Source organism: Purpureocillium lilacinum, assembly GCF_023168085.1.
Source record: "Purpureocillium lilacinum CBS 284.36 DNA, scaffold_5, whole genome shotgun sequence".
NCBI lineage: Eukaryota > Fungi > Ascomycota > Sordariomycetes > Hypocreales > Ophiocordycipitaceae > Purpureocillium > Purpureocillium lilacinum.
The window spans coordinates 3,478,684-3,494,743 of record NW_027072115.1 but is presented as its reverse complement, the minus strand read 5'-3'; the positions used below and the strand labels follow the sequence as shown (position 1 = coordinate 3,494,743).

Sequence of the window (16,060 nt, the reverse complement as noted above, 5' to 3'; positions counted from 1 at the left end):
AAAGAGAACATGGCATATGCCACGCCGGGTATCGTGCAGCCCCAAACTCCATGCAAGTCCCCTAAACATCCGCCGGACCACCTGATGACTAGGTGTTCTGCACCCAGTATGCCCCCAAAATGCACAACGCCTGCAATGACTCAATCGCCTGAAGTCGAGCGCCCACCGCCAGCTCATTTATTCCTTTTCAATGCTGTCCTTGTCCTTCAAGTATTGTCGGCGCAGCGCCACGCCATCCTCGGTATGCTTGTTCCGCAGGCGTTGCTCGTCCTTCTGGGCTTTGCGAATCGCCTTGGCATTTGCCGTCGACCCTGCCGCCTTTGATGCATCGACGCGTCGAAGTACGGTGTCGTCGCGGTCGGTCCACACCCCTTCCCAGTCCTTGGGCACACCCTGACCATCTCGAAGGCTGTTCATGACCGTCACGGCAAGAAAACCAGGGGTCAAAGTAGTGCGATCCATCGCCTCGACAACAATCTTATGAGAGTATCCCAGTGCCTGGTAATGGTCAACCCAGTAACGAATTCCTAGCTGGTCGTCCTTGCTCGAAGCCTTTGGGGAATGGGTTTGTGCAGAGCTACCAGTCTGCGGACCGGGGGAGCTGGGTGTTGGGTTGGCCGAGGGAGTGTCGTCCGACTCTCGAAACGCGGCTGGAAGTCTTCGTTTGGCGGCCTTGGCCTTCTTCTTGTCCACCTGAGGGCCCGGAGGCGAGGGGCTTGTGGTCGGCATCTTCTTGCTGGTGCCGGTTTTCTTCTGGAGATCTAGCGGAATCGGTGTGACATCCATGGCCTCGGAGTGCAACTGCTGCGACGGGGTGACTTCGACAGAGCTTTCCTGCGTCTGCAGTGTTGGCGGATAACGAACTTGAGTCTCAAACGCCGCATCTTCATCTTCCGTCAAGCCCTCGTCATGCGGCGGGGACACGAGACGCCGCGACCCATTCGTACTCTGAGACCGGCCACCGGTCAAGGTTTTGCGGATGCTTGGCGACACTGTCTGCGAGACAAGTGGTTTCTTCGTAGATTGAAGCTCTTCTTCCGGAGTTGAGGGTATCTCCACGGTTGGGTCCAGGCGTCTGCGCTTGCCTTTGCGGCTGGAGTTGGACTGATCAATGTCGGCCGTCCGCTTCTTAGTCGCGGTTTCGTGGGAAGCTGGCTTAGAAGGGGACGGGGGCGACAAGAATAGTCCAGGCGAGCGAGATGCTCGCAGTGCCGCGATGCTCAAGTCCGATCCCGACTTTATTTCCTCGCCGCCAGAATCGTAATCCGCCATGGCCTCGAGAAAGTCGACAAGGTTGTCCCGGTAGCAGTCGCATAGCTCCTTGGGCACCTCACCAGTTGGGTCAAAATCGTAGCCCAAGTCTTCGGCGACCTTCAACCAGTCCACCTCATCGGGGTGAACTTTCTGCGCTTCGACGGCCTGGCTGAGCTCCCACAGGCCCACAATCTTCTCGCCGATCCGAGTCGCCAGATCGATGTCTTTGCCGACCTCTTCTCCGTACGTGAGGATGTCGTTGATGAAAATCCTCGCCATGGTGTCCATCTCGTCTTCCTCGCTCGTGTCGGCGATGGGCGAGGGCGGCTCTGGCTCCTCTGGCTTCTCTGGAGTATGTGCGAGAGCAGACTTTGCAGGTGTAGTGGTGGGCGAGGTCGAGGGCTCGCGGCTTGTTTCCGAAGCGCGGGTGGCAACAGACGATCGGGGATCCTGCTTGTGGCTGCCTGCCTGATTCCGTTTGCTCTGGGCGGGGCCTTTTGGGGTGGCCCGCGACGCCTTCTGATGTGCAGAATTCTGCGCGTCTCCGGCTGCTTCGCTTGGGGCTCTTTGGGCCTCCTCAGCCGGCACAGCAGGTTCGGGAGTGGCTTCGCGCGCCAGCTCGTCGAGGTGGGCTTGTCCTCTGGGCTGTAGCATCTTGGTGAACCGATCTCTCCAGGACTGCCACGTGTGCCGCGGATTCTGTGGATGATGGTCAGCGTTGCATGAAATTATTTCTGGAAAATGAAACACACGGCTCGCTCAAATTCCTGATAAATCTTGTTGCCAGCGAAGTGTTCGCCGTGGCGAAGCACCCACTTGACGAGGGCAACGTCTTCGGAATGGGTGAAGCGGGTTCTCGTGGCTTTCCCTGGGCGATCCGTCGAGCCAACAGTCCTTGGGAGATCTGGATCCGGACCGATGCGATAGCGGTCTTTGATCTGGATGATGCCATTTTCCACCGACTCAGTGACGAACTTCCACGAGTAGGATCCCGCGGGGGCGTCTTTGCGTGCGTGATCCGCGATGAGGATATCCGCATTCTTCTCCAAGGGCACAACAGTGCCACCGTTGTTCTGAGAGGAGTCAGCTTATCGGCGAACTGGCTGCGCTCCGAAGCGAGCAGCTTGCCTTGATTTTGTTCACGATGGAATCTCTCATGGGCACGCGACGAGCGACCCAGAAAGACACGTCTTTGAAAATGTTTCCGCCCTCGGCGCTGGCAACACCGTCGTAGGTGATGCCTGCCGCCATGTTTCAAACGCCACGACTTGCCGCAAAGAAAGGTGCCGCCGTCGTGCCGACGAGGGTGAGATGAGAGCGCCTGCTGTAGTATGTACGGAGCACAGTGACGCGGGGGTAGATGCCTACTCGAGGGTGTGACGGAATTGGTGAGAGTTGCAAACAAAGGTTGAACGAGTCATTGTGTCGAGCCAAGCTCGGGTGCAGGTTTTAAGGTGAAAAGGTGGATGAAGTTCCGTTTGCTCGAGTCCCGTGGTCGTTCTTGCTCGATGTTCGAGGTGGACGCGTGATGGGGGTCGCACGCGCAATCACGTGGCCCACAGCACCTGTGGCCTCGTCCCAACTGAGCACTTCACTGAGGCCCCAGTGACTCTCGGGCTGGGGACCCGCTAAAGCCGCGTCTCGACCGGGTCAGCCCGCCGTCGCCGGTGATCGACCTCAGCCACCACAACCACCAGCTGGCTTCGTCGTCGACCTTCCCACGTGCGCGCGTCCCTGGCCTGATGTCATTCTGAACCCGACCATGATATCGTCCTGCAGACCTCAGCTGATAGCTCTCGCCTCGTTCTTTGCGTCGTAACGCTGGGGGCCGCGCACGGCTCGCCCAGGCAGGGGTCGACATGACGCCGTTCAAGTGGGCGGTCGTCTTCGTCCTGTCCCTCTCCTTCATGGTCTTTGTGACCTTTTTCGGAAGGCTGCCCGCGTTTAGGTGAGTCGCATCTGTGATGCCTCTTCATGGCGAGCTTGCTGACATTTGCGAAAAGGAAAACGCCCATCGCGGCGCTGCATAGGCTGGTATGGATTCATATCCCCAACGCCGGCATCGCCGTCGACAATATGGTCACAGGCGGCCGGCTGTTCAGGTCGCTGTCACGCTTCGGGAACTTCATGATGCATGACCGGCATCCCACGGTGGTGGTGCGTCTTCCTTCGCGTCCCTAACTGTCGCCGAGTTGCTCACCCTCGCAGATCTTCTTCCTCGCCATCCTCGTTGTTGCCGAGTACATGTACCTCCCGTCGGCGTGGCCGCACCTCGGCGCCTTCACCAAGTTCTCCGCCAGCATTACGGTGTTCTTGCCCTACTTCTTTCTCTATCTCGCCTGCGCCAGCGACCCTGGCTACATCACCCCCGCCAACCATGCCTACCACATGTCTCTGTATCCCTACGACCACGCCCTCTTCCACCCGGGCAACAAATGCAGCACCTGCGGACTCCTTAAGCCGGCGCGGTCAAAGCACTGCAGCATCTGTAAACGCTGCATAGCAAAGGCAGATCATCACTGCATCTTTATCAACTCGTGTGTCGGCTACGGCAACCATCACTGGTTCATCCTTCTCCTTCTGTCGACCGCGGTGCTCACCACCTATGGCGCCCTGCTTGGCCTCTCCCTGCTGTCTACCGCCATGCGCGCGCGCTTCCCAGAATTCCGCCTGTGGAAGCCCCGTGGCATGACAACGACCGTCTACGCCGCCATATGGGGCGCCGGCATCCAAAGCAATGTCCGCCTCGGCGCCACCACCCTCCTGGCAGTTCTGACCACCCCGCTGGTATGGGGTCTGCTCATCTACACGCTATACTTGGTCTGGGCCGGCACTACCACCAACGAGTCCCTGAAATGGTCTGTGTACAAGGAGGATATGGACGATGGGTTTGCCTTCCGCCGACCACTGCCGGCAAGGAGGAAGAGGGATCCGCAGATGGAACCCCCTTGCGCCCGGTGGCCCGTGGAGCCAGAGCAAGTGCTTGTGGCGACCTCGGACGGCGAGCCCCCGATCGACGACTTGAATCTTGCCGGCGAGGGCGAGTGGGAGCGCGTCTGGAGTCTCAGACATGTCGAGAACCTGTACGACATGGGGTTCGGGGACAATCTCGCAGACGCCTTTGTGCAAGACTATGCATTCGGTGGTCGAGCTGATGAACCGCCTGCCGAGCGTAGGAGAAACGGGAAAGCCACACGAAGCTAGGCTTGGAACACTCATGACATGTAAATCTACCATCTCACAGAACGTAGAAAGTGTACAGTAGAGCAGAGCCAATCACGTCACGCTTCTTGCTGAATGGGTGTTGAATGTAATATTGATTCGCTTCTCATCAACGTCGCTCGTTTTAATCGTATCCACACGCATCTAGGTCTTGCGTGACCAACCAAGACAATGTAGCCTTCTTCCGCCGCCATGGTAGAGATATCGACCCCATAACTACCCTCATCTAGAGCGCGTAGATGCATTATATGCTTCCTGGTCCCGCCATTTACAGAATAGTGCCGAAGCTGTTCTTGTTAGCACAAATTCTTAGTATCATTTAGCAGTGAGACTCACCCAAACGTCGTCTTGATGCTCTTGACGTAGTACTCGAGCCAATTCCTCTTGGTTACCTCCTCCTGGCCGACGGGAACACCCTCCCACGTGACACGCATCACGGTAACGTGGTCCACGTCGTTCTGGTCAAACTCGATCTGCAGCTTTGAGTAGTGGCCGGCGGGCCACTGGCTCAACCGCCAGCTCTGCACAATCTTCTTGGGCGACTCCAGCTCGAGGTACTCGCCCGACACATTGCCGCCGAACAGCTCGAACTTTCCGCCCTTCTCCGCGCCCTCGAAGACCTTGGGGGGAGACCGTGTGAAAGCCGCCAACCGTTGAGGGTCGACAAAAGTCTGGTACATCTCCTCGGCCGTGGTCCGGAACTCTTCGTTGTCAGTCACCGTGACGGTGTTGACAACGCCGGACGTGCTGGTAGGAGCGCTGCTTTGCGCGGGCTTAGGCGTGGATGCTTGAGGGTGAAGCTTCGGGGTGGAGAAGCCACTCGAGGGGTTGGAGCCGGCGGCGTGTTGGATGTCCTTGCCATGCTCGGCAATCAGGGCAGGAGCGAGCTTTTGGAAGTGTGTCCGCAGCTGGGGAATAATCTTGGACTTCACCAGGTCCTTGACGGGCTGCTTCTCCTTGGATTCGGAGAAGATGTCGACGTCAAACTACGGCATGTTAGTCCCATGGCATTGTTCTGATCGGGACAGCGGTGCACTACGTACCACATACTCGTCCTCGTCTGTGTCGTGGGCAATCTCCGGGACGGTAATGGTGCCCGAGACCTCGTCCGCGTCAGGTGCAGAGCCTGGGAGGTTGTTAGACTTCAATAGGCAGATATCATTGTCTGTGTAACCCATACCAGTATACTCCAGGACCAGCTTCACGTCGAAGATGGTAATGACCTTGCCCTTCCGCTGGCTGACATCGACGTCGCCGTCCATGCTCTGGATCTTGCTGACCTTGGCCTCGACATCGCCATTCTTGGCCTCGATCTGGGTCAGGTTCTCCTCGAACCACGTCCTTGCCCACTGGGAGACATCCTTGTTGACCCAATGCCAGTTGTTGGGGTTGTGCAGAACCATTGTGCCGGTGAGGCTCGGAAGAGACGGAAGAGACGCGGATCCTGACGCGGGCGCGGGTCAGCACGTGCAGGCCAATATGTACGCAAAGTAGGAAAAAGAGCAAGTTGCAGTTGCATGTTCAGAGGTGGTTTGTAAACCACAGCAAATTGGTCATCAATGGAGGGAGTACAAGTCACCCTATGACTGGTGCCAGCTGGAGTCTCATCATGTTGACTGCGGCGGTGTGTGGACAGCGAAGGAGTCTGTGGGCAACTTACAGTGATGCAGCTATAGGTAGACGTCAATTGGTGTGTGATTGACGAGTCGCGGCGTACCAGTGGAAGGGTTGGCGAAGAGGGGGAGGGAGGATGCAGATTTGAAAAGGACGAAGTTGGCGAGCTCAGAATGCTCTAGAATTTCACGAGAGCCTTGTGCCCCCACCGCGAGGTAAAAAGCGGGGCCGGTCATTTCGGGACACATCACAGGCCGGCCGGCGCGACGCGGGAGCCATCGTCAGCCTTGCATCGATCGCGAGTCACCAGTATCAACTTGGAATTCGTCCACTCAGCGGGTAGCATGTTGGAATCGGCTACTTGACCCAAGTTCAGTGCAGAGCGCGATGAGTTCTGTTGCTAGGAAAGTGATTTGCTGCACCGTCCGTCGTTGGTGGTCAAGAGTTCACATGTCTCGGGGACGCTGTCGTGGTTCAAGCCGGTAGAGAGCATCGACAAGTGAAATCATAATCCTGGCGCCCTGCAAGGTGTAAATTGAGAAGTAAAAGTATATAAGGCACCGTATTCTTGCCAGAATTGCCCGATAGAATATATACGGGAACATCTAAAGATGAAGAAATTAAATTTTAGGAGAGCTGTTGTATCGCTCAAGTCTAAGGGTGCATCGCATCGGCAGGCCGGGACATGGCTTCAAGGCTTGACCAAGACGTTCTTGTAGAAAAGGTTGCAGCGGCGATCGCCAGCCTTACCGGACGCAAACCCGAGGAAGAGACGCGGCTCGCCGGAAGCAGTCGTGTAGACGCCCATGCCCTCCGGCTCCCTGAACACCAGCGACTTGCCCGCCTCGGTGAACACAGGACCCTGCTGGATCTTGCCGGTGTTGACGTCAACGCTCGTCACCTCCGAGTCCAGCTTGCCTTTGTTGATGTCGTTGGACGTGCCGCTGAGCATGTAGACGTAAGACCCGTAGGCGACGTAGCCCTGGAAGACATCGGACCGCCCCTTGAGCGCCGGCTGGGGCACGTTGTAAAGCGGAGTCGAGAAGTCGCCCTTCCTGGCCTTGTCGATGGCGAAGCCGGCCAGACACTTGCCCTGCTTGCAGCTGTAGCGGCAGACGAGCGACTGGTCGAGGCCGTTGATGTTGCAGATGATGTTGGTGGAGGAGGGGAAGGGCTTGAACTTGGTGACGGCGTTGGAGCCGCTGCCCACGTTGACCGTCTTGCCCTTGGTCCACTTGAAGCGAGCCAGACGCTCGCCATAGCCGTTGCTCTTGCAGTTGGCCTCGGTCCACAGGTACGTGTCAGAGCCAACGGACTCGGCGCCGATGGCGACGCCGTGTCCAGACCCCAGAACGTACATGTGCGAAATGTACTTGCCGGAGAAGTCTAGCTGCGTGATGCAGAGGTCGCCCTTCTCGCTGGGCGTGCCATTCTTGCGCTGGGCAACAAAAAGGCGGCGGTTCTTCTGGTCGAAGGCGAAGCTCTGCTGCACAGTGTCGTCCTTGAGCGTCTTGTGGCGGAAGAGGTCGTGCGACGGCTCGTTGAGCTTGAAGTAGGCCGACTTGGGGACGGCGCGCGCGGCGAGGGCCTGGTCGTCGGCGAGCTCAGCGACCGAGCGCTCTGCGATCACGGCGGCGCATGTCGTCGAGGTGAGGAGGGAGACGAGCAAAGGCGCAAAGGCCACGGCGAGCTGACGAAGGGAGCCCATTTTTGAAAATAGACTTGTTTTTAAGGTTCGGCCTCTTTTTCCGCTGTACCTGATGATCTTGATGCGCAACGATGGGAACTAAATTAGCTCAACGGCATGTCTTCTCCTTATATATATATCTGATCGAGAAAGAACTAATCCTCTCCAGAAGAAGTAAATCTCCACGTGCTCGCCTGCTGCAATGAGCTGCGACGCAACTGTGCGGCAGCTGAAAACCGCCTAGGCGAGGTGACCATATTTGGAAGAGGCATGGCGATCGTCCCATGGCAGTAAGACTGCGTCCGGGAGATTGTTTGCAGGCGTAGTTTGCCCGGTCCAGAATGAATGGAAACAAGCCGTTTTACTATGCGGAATGGAGCGCTGACCGATGTCGGGGAAATACTCTTCCCGACTTACAGGGTGTTTTGACCTGGGCTGGGGCGTCTTGGCATAAGCGCGAATCAGCCAACCCTCAGACGCGCCTCCCATTGCTCTCAGGGGATCACTTGGCAAGCAAAAATCGTCCGCCGGGGTAGAAACGGCGGTCGTTCCTGCGTCCAGGAAGGGTTGAATGCTGAGAACAGGCGTTGTCTTTGGGCATCGTTAACATGAATGCACCGGGCTGTGCGAACTGCCAAAGGCCCATCGTCCCCCGACATCTTGCCAAGCGTATATACGAGCCTTTTTATAAATGCTCCGAGAGTGGCCCATCGATGAGTTCTTCAATCATCGGGCACTTCGCCATGCTTTCCCTTTCCGTCTTGGACTGTGGAAATTTTTCGTGAGGCTCAATACGCGAAATGGTCCGCCAGCAGTGGTCCGATTGGGAATCCGGCACGGGACCCAGCCTGACTGAGGCTGTGATGGAGTGCATCGAAGACGACGCAAATGGTGCATGTCGCAGGGGAAAAGAGATTGTTCAAATTGAGCAGTCCTTTGTAGGGATGAAGATGATGATGCCTGGCTGGGGCACCGGCGACCTGCCCTCCTCGGCATTCTGGAGAAACGTCAAAGCAGTACTCCTACATTATTCAAACATTTAATCGTCTTTGGCATAATTGAGACTGGAGCAGTGCCGTACGGAGCCTCTGTAACGATCTCTCCCCAGTACCATTTCGTCAGGTTCCTCAAGGCTATAGCGGGTGTGGCCCACCAATATCTACCCTTTGGTGCCTGACCGTCCGACCAACACCAGCAGTGCGGCATTTCACCTGGCTTTAACATGCTTGCCGTGATTTCTAGTCAAGCTGGTACCAAAATAAAGCGGCCCATGAGGTGCCAAGCACATCTCCATTCCTCCATGGGACGGCACAAGTCCTGCCGGAGCACCATCTGCCGGCCGAGCCCCTGCGCGTCGGCCTCGGCCAAGCCGGTCCCGACGGACGAAAATAGGACACCTTCGGCGGGGCGTCGACGGCACGACGCCGGGGTATCCGCTGAAGGCCGCGGCCGGTCCACCCGCGTAGTGCAGGGCCAACAGCCTGTTGCGCTGCCGGGGCGGGACAGTCTTGACTCTTCAACCATTGTCCACCTCGGACCACAGTCCGGCCATGACCTGCCCGCGAAGCCGGAGGCAGTACGGTGTACATGTGTGAAGCAATGCTTCAAACTGCCTCTTTGCCTTTGGGACGTCTCTCGGGTCAGCGTCCTCCGCCGCTCACGGTTCACCTGCCGGCGCATGGCGTGAGCATCGCTTGCTGGAACAATGAATGGCAACCTGGAAGGCAGGCGTTCCAGGTCCAGGCACCAGAAAGGACGCTATTAAGCGCCGGCCTCCAACCCCTTCACATGCGCCGTTGAAGGCGCGGCCAATCAAGGGCTGGGATATGGCTCGGCTCAACCCAAGAATAGAATGGGCAGGGACGCGATCCACCTGCAGTGGTGAGGATATCGCTGGCCATCAGCCAATCCATGCGCCAGCCCGCCCTCAACCACCGGCCGGCGTCGATCGCGCGGGGACGGTCCCTGGGGAGGCTGGCCGTTGATGGACATCACGACTCGACTTGCAACCGTCGTGTCGGTGAGGTGAGCTGCGGGTTTGTTGGACGACGACGGAGGAGGACCGTGCTCCAAGTCCCGGTCCCGCTGGGTTTAGGATGGATGGGGATACTTACCTGGGCGGTGCCGAGCATGAATCGCACGTTGAATCGTTGTTGCATGTCATCTTGGAGAAGCCTGCAACAGCGGCCCGCGTGTGCCGTGTCACAGCTACACGATAGCCAGCGTCGCATCCGATGCGAACGCGCAGGCCAATCTGTACTTGGTCCACGGCGCAGGAGCCTGGAGCAAAGTGCTGGTCTCGCCCAACGAGCGGCGCCGTCATGTACACGTTCGAACGGGACGCGAGACAAGGTGTCCGAGGCATCGTGCTGATGAAGTCGATGCGCCTGCACCTGCACCCGCAGGCAACCAACGGCGGCATGACTCCCCTAGCGTCGCGCGCCGTGCAGCACAGCACAGGCACCTCAGCAGTGAGCACCTCACCTCATGCAGGCTGGGCTTCCATTCGGCCAGGCCAAGCAGCCAAGGCAGGGGCATCCCATGCGCCCAAACTGCCCCCAGGCGACGCCGCAAATCGACCCCTGTCACCACCTCCCACGAGCTGCCCAAGACGCCGACCAACCACCATGGCCCGTCGCAACAAAGCACACCTGGCCCGCGTCTCTCACATCGTCTCCCCCTCCAACCCGTCTTCGACTCATCCATCGCCGTTGCCCTTTCGCCTGCCCTCCTCCGGCACCGTCGTTTCCGGATCCCTCGTCGCCGGCACACACCATCGAGCTTCCCCGCCGCCGCGCCTGTTCTGCAGTCAGCGTCCAACGCGCGCCTCGCGAAGCTGCATCTCCTCCCCGCCCGCCGCGCACTGATGGAGCTGTGACAAGGGACAGGCCCGGCCAGGTCACGCAAACGGCCAGACGGCTCGCATCTCGCAGCGACTCGGCGGCCCTTGACTCGACCCAAGCCGCGGGCCCAGCCGCGGCACCTAGGCGAGGCGACACAGCGTGTTAGTCGACATTGTCCTCATTTACCCGCCCACTCAAGGCGCTCCGTCCGGCTTCACTCGCCCCATCCCTCGTCGGCCTTCTGCGGCCTGTTGAGGGAGGTCGCATACCCCATACCGCACCAAACCCGCATCGGATCGAGCAGCCTCGCGTTGGACAGGCACCGCCGGGTGCCGCCCGGGCTCGAATTAGAATGGACTCTCCCCGTGATCAGGCCCGCCTCCGCCAAGGCCTGAATCCTCTCACCACGAGCTCGCTCGGGCCCTACAACGCCCAACTAAATACGCCCATCTCGGCCGTGTCCATGGCCTCGTCGCATATCCACTCCGCGCACACTCCAGCCAGCGCGATACAGCCCTACAACCCTCAGGAATGGGTCCCTTCCACCGCCCCTGCACCTGCCACGATGCCCTCGACAGACAGGACGCGGCAGTTTCCTGCCGTCGAAGCTCAAGGTAGTACCTCAACGTTGTCTTGACCTTGTCTGTATGCTGACGTTCCTGTCACTCCAGCGGCACCCCCTCCTCCGTATAGCCCGCCGAGGAGCCAGCAACAGCGGCCGATGAGCACGGCTTTCGAGCACACCGTCTCATCGACTCCCCCGCCTCGAATAACGACGACTGCTGTGCACCGGCCTTCCCCCGAACCTCCAGGTGCCCGTGCCTTTCCACCGCCACCAGGCGCCAATGGGCGAGGCGCGAGCCGTGAGAGGCGCTTCGGACTACCCTCTCTCGGTCGTCGTAGAGACAGCGAGCAAAGTTCCAAATCTCCAGACTCACAGCCACAACCACCCGGAGGGCCGTTTAGGAGAAGCGTGGGACTGCCGTCACTATATCAAGAACCAGAGCGCATGGCTTCTCCATCGTCGGTCGTCTTGAACCCTGTACCGCCGTCAGCCCGGCGCGCTGCCTCCACGGGTGCTATCGACACGCCGACTTCCGCCCGCTCACGGTCCACGTCACAAACACGATGGGAGCCGGGCATGCCCCTGCCTCCGCCTCCACCAGGGCCGCCGCCGTCTAGTTCCAGGTCACAAAGCGTGCAGAGCATGGACAGAAACAGCGTGCCCATCATCTCGCCTCCAACGCGGCGGGCCCCTCCCAGTGGTGTGGCGTCTCTTGGGCCGGTGCCTCCCACACCGGCAAATTGGGTTGACGAGGACGCTCTCCCGAGCCAGAGACCGCGGAGCAAGTCACCTGGCCTGACGATTGACACGGCCACAGCATCCGCCGCTCAAGACGTCCCAGAGCCCCTGGCATCGTCCGGCAGTGCCAGCGGGGGGCTCAATCGAGCTAAGGCTGTCCGTCATGACAAGACTATTATCCAGCGACGAGCCGAAAGCCGCAACCGACATTCGTCGCAGGGGTCCATGGACGCCATGACAAAGCCGCATGAGATATCCGATATAGTCGTACCACGCAGCCCAGATGGCCACAAGCTGAAGTCGAATCCGCGCAGTGGTGGTTTGCTGCCTGACCTCTATCAGGCTGGAGAGTCGTCAAGCCAGGCAGACTCTCGCAACTCGACCCCTCGAGCTCCGAACTCTGCCAAGCTGCCTCAGCTTCAGACGGCAACCCCTCCCTTTTCGCCATCTGCAATCAAAGCCGGCCAGTCTTCCAGCGCCCCTCAGTCCGTGGTGCCCAAAGCGCTGCCCACTCCGCCGCCTCAGACACGGTCGGCGTCTCGATCCCGGCCCCGGGACGGTTCCCGCCCTCCTGCGTCGGTCACAACCCCGGTGTCCAAACAGAGTATTGTGACGCAGAATGCAAGCCAGTTTGCGGCCGCGGCCGTGGAGCGATTTCGTGCCTTTGCGGAAAGGGAAGCAGCCGCGTCCAGCGACGCCGACAGAGTTCGGCTGTTTGCAGATTTCTTCGTCAACGAGTCGAGAATCCGCCGAGAAAGATACTCTGCGGCCATCAGTGCCATGGGGTCGGAGACCTTTGACCTCACTCGAGATCTGTTTCGACCCATGGCACCCTCCAGGCGTGACTCTGCCACGTCACAAGAGCAGTGGACGCCGGCCTCAACAGACCCAGCCGCGTCATACAGAGACTCCATGGGCTCGGCCTCTCGGGGCGACGGGCCATCCAATTCGGCACCTGCGTCGGCGAACTTGCCCACGTCACCGAGCGCTGGTCCAATCAACACTGGTACCTGGGCCAGCAACTACATGCCATCGCTTTCACCAATCCTTAGCATGAGCGTCAGCGACAACTACGAGAACGGCAGCTCCAGAGGCCGTCCACCGAGCAGATGGTGGGAATCTGATTCGCAAGGTGACGGCTCACGTGTGTTTGAGAGATCGAAACGGGAGTCCAAATACATGGGCGTCCCCAAGGATCAGTGGGTCGAGGAAGAAGCGGCAGGCGGGAGTGACTACAGATCGTCGTCTGAGTACCCTCCGGAGAAGACTGGCTGGCATGACCAGGGAGAGCCGTCCTCGACGCCGCAACCGTTGCACTCGCTTGCTACACCAGTCAGCTCCAGCACGTCGCCGTCCGCTCACAAGTCAGAATCACTAGACGTGTCGCGACTCGTCACGATGCCTCCACCGTACCCGCGCCACCATCCTGCCGTGAGCAACAGTCACCCCGAGTTGGCGACGATACGAAGCTCTGTGAGGGCGCTGGGCGATCTCTCGGAAATCGACAATGCCAAAGAGCGGTTCGCTATTGCGAGCTCGAAACGGAGAGAGGAGTTTTCGCAGGCTGCCTCCCAGCGCCGCCAGTCACTGCGAGCCAACCTGCAGCGGGAAATCAATGCCGGGAACCTGGGATATGCGGACGCGGCTGCGATCGAGTCAGACTCGCAAGATCAAGAAAGGGATAAGAAGAAGGAGCTGGAAAAGGCCGAATACGAACTCTTCCAGAACGAAGTGATTCTACCCCTGAACGACCTCTTGACGGGGCGCATTGCCCGGGCCAGGGACTTTTTCGACGAGCTGTCGCGGCATCTATTCGACAGCGGTAGAATTGATGCGGATATGCCACAGGAGGAAGGGGACGACAGGCCAGAACTCCTTGAAAAGTTGACACTCCTCAAGTGGATATTCGAGATGCGGGAGACTCTCCACCGGGCCATTTACGACATCTTGTCTGACCGCAACGCGCGGTACTGCGAAGTGGTCATGACGCCGTACCGGCTCTCGGGGAACACCGAGAAGCTCAAGTCGGCGGAGGCCTTTTTCGCAGAGGACGCCGCCAAGCGCGAATACGCATACTCAAACGAGGTTCTCGACCGAGCGCGAGAGTTCCGATCGGTAATGGAAAAGTCGGTGGAGCGAGGCGTAGCGCTGCAGCTCTCTGCGTTCTGGGACATAGCGCCGCCCCTGCGACAATTGCTGGATAACATTCCCGACGATCTAGAGGGCTTCAGCATCCAGATTCCTGCACCAGAATACGAGGAGAATCCAGCATACCGAGAGCATCCGCTTCAATACCTGTTCAGTCTGCTTCAGCACACGGAGAAGAGCACGTACCAGTTCATCGAGTCGCACACAAACCTGCTATGTCTGCTCCACGAGGTGAAGGGTGCCGTGGTTAACGCCAAGGCAAGAGTTCTTGCGTCGCAGGTGGAAGAGCCGGATGGCACACGGCTGCGCCCCGAGGATCGCGAGGAGCGGGCGAGGGCGATGCGGCAGAGCGAGGACAGGCGCCTGACCGAGGACCTCAAGGAAAAGGTGCGCGTGGTGCAGGACCAGTGGAACGGCGCATTGGGAGAGGGCATCAAGAACGTCAAGGAGCGGACGGCGTCGTGGCTCCTGGAGTCGGGCGGTTGGGACGAGGCGCTAGAGGAGTCGGCGGTGTTTGGCGGAGCGTAACGAACGAGCGTGGATGTGACTAGATACCCCAAAGGATGATTTACGGATGATTTACGGCCTGAGAGATTTGAGTGTACGAACTATGATGGCGATCGTATATGGACATGAATACACGCATGGCCTCGTCGGAACGCGAACGTAGCCAAGGTTCCGCGGAATATTTGGCAACAGTAAGGAGGTGCAGATTTTGGCACAAGGCTGCAGATATGTGTGACTAATGTACAACGCCTCAGCGGCTGGTATCGATGCCTCTGTAACAGTATCAACATGCGTTCCCAACTGCCCGTGTCCCTTTGACCAGATAAACGCTTTAATAACGCCTGCGAGCTCGAATTGGTCCATTGGACCGTCTCGTGCCGCCGACTCTCTATAGGAGCTGATCACTCGGTTCGGGGGACGGCGGAGGCGGTCTCTGGCCGGCACGCGGCACAGTCAGCCAACCAGCCTATAGGTTCCATATACCCATAACCATGCTCTGCTCAATAATGCCATAAGCGATGCCGAAATACGCCGATGTGGTGATACAGTGTGTACATGTGGTTGAAGATCTTCTGATGGGTCCGGGTCGAGACGCCACGTGTGGAACGTGTCGTTGTAGATGTGTGTCCCCGTCATAAATCGTGAGCGGTAGCGGGATGATGTTTTGGTGATTGGTGAGTGGCTCAAGTCGGACGAGCGCAGCCTGGCCGCGGTTCCGAACCAGTATTGAAAGGGTAGGCTGGGAATATACAGGGGTCCGTGGCGAATGCCTCATTCCCGCGCTCATGGTGCCAGGTCTCCCACGGAAGCGCACCACGGGGGCCCCTGGTTCTCAGCGCCGGGGAAGACTCGGCGGGCACGGCTAACGAAGCACTCCGGTCTAGCGCGGCGTCCGTTCTCCCCGTAGCGCAGCCCCGGGATTCGGGAGACAATTTGGAAAAAGGAATTCCCTCGCTCATTTCTCGCCGGCGCCGCCGTCCGCGGCGTACCCGACGGGCAGGTCCATGCCGACGCGGCGGGCGGTGAGGCGCACGCGCTCCTCCTCGTCCATGTCCATGCCCGGGTTGTAGCGCTCGATGAGGGCGACGTACTGGCGCTGGGAGCGCAGGTACGCGACGAGCTGCTCGGCCTCGGCGTGGGCCTGGCTGTGCTGGGGATGCGCTGGCACTGACGACGATGATGATTGTGGCGTCGAGGAGGAGGAGGAGGCGGAAGCGTCGCGGCCGGCAAACGTGCCGCGCAGGTGGGCGTGCAGCGGCGAGCGGGGCGCCTTGAGGATGGGTCGCGGGGGAAGCTCGCGGAGGAGGGAGCGGTAGAGGGAGCGGAGGTGCGCGGGCGAGCGGGCGGTGGTGGCCATGGTTGTAATTGTGGTTGAGGACATATGACGCGGATGGGAGGTGGTGGTTGGTGATGGGGAAGAGTCCAAAATGAATCTTGTCGCGCGAGCGAAAAATGTTAGCGCAAGGGTCGGCCGGGGTGGGG

At 59.3% G+C, this 16,060-nt stretch overlaps 6 protein-coding genes across 6 annotated transcripts; 2 read left to right on the top strand and 4 right to left on the bottom strand.

Annotated features, from left to right (window-relative positions):
* Positions 1–177: 177 nt before the first annotated feature.
* On the bottom strand, positions 178–2,505 carry PLICBS_007651 (uncharacterized protein; the record flags this gene model as incomplete). Its single annotated transcript, XM_065601218.1, has 3 exons — positions 178–1,953; positions 2,007–2,327; positions 2,443–2,505. The coding sequence occupies 3 exons, from the start codon at positions 2,503–2,505 to the stop codon at positions 178–180; spliced, it is 2,160 nt and encodes a 719-aa protein (XP_065457290.1).
* A 608-nt stretch (positions 2,506–3,113) lies between these two features.
* Positions 3,114–4,458, top strand: PLICBS_007650 (palmitoyltransferase swf1; the record flags this gene model as incomplete). The annotated part of the gene is made up of 3 exons (XM_018321107.2): positions 3,114–3,202; positions 3,258–3,411; positions 3,463–4,458. The coding sequence occupies 3 exons, from the start codon at positions 3,114–3,116 to the stop codon at positions 4,456–4,458; spliced, it is 1,239 nt and encodes a 412-aa protein (XP_018181004.2).
* Positions 4,459–4,744: 286 nt separating this feature from the next.
* On the bottom strand, positions 4,745–5,879 carry PLICBS_007649 (uncharacterized protein; the record flags this gene model as incomplete). The annotated part of the gene is made up of 4 exons (XM_018321106.2): positions 4,745–4,763; positions 4,813–5,462; positions 5,520–5,602; positions 5,657–5,879. 4 exons carry the CDS (start codon positions 5,877–5,879, stop codon positions 4,745–4,747), a joined length of 975 nt encoding a protein of 324 aa, XP_018181003.1.
* Positions 5,880–6,781: 902 nt separating this feature from the next.
* On the bottom strand, positions 6,782–7,798 carry PLICBS_007648 (uncharacterized protein; the record flags this gene model as incomplete). The annotated part of the gene is made up of 1 exon (XM_018321105.2): positions 6,782–7,798. One exon carries the CDS (start codon positions 7,796–7,798, stop codon positions 6,782–6,784), a length of 1,017 nt encoding a protein of 338 aa, XP_018181002.2.
* A 3,963-nt stretch (positions 7,799–11,761) lies between these two features.
* Positions 11,762–14,599, top strand: PLICBS_007647 (uncharacterized protein; the record flags this gene model as incomplete). Its single annotated transcript, XM_018321103.2, has 1 exon — positions 11,762–14,599. One exon carries the CDS (start codon positions 11,762–11,764, stop codon positions 14,597–14,599), a length of 2,838 nt encoding a protein of 945 aa, XP_018181000.2.
* A 934-nt stretch (positions 14,600–15,533) lies between these two features.
* PLICBS_007646 (uncharacterized protein) lies at positions 15,534–15,935 on the bottom strand (the record flags this gene model as incomplete). The annotated part of the gene is made up of 1 exon (XM_018321102.2): positions 15,534–15,935. One exon carries the CDS (start codon positions 15,933–15,935, stop codon positions 15,534–15,536), a length of 402 nt encoding a protein of 133 aa, XP_018180999.2.
* Positions 15,936–16,060: the final 125 nt, after the last annotated feature.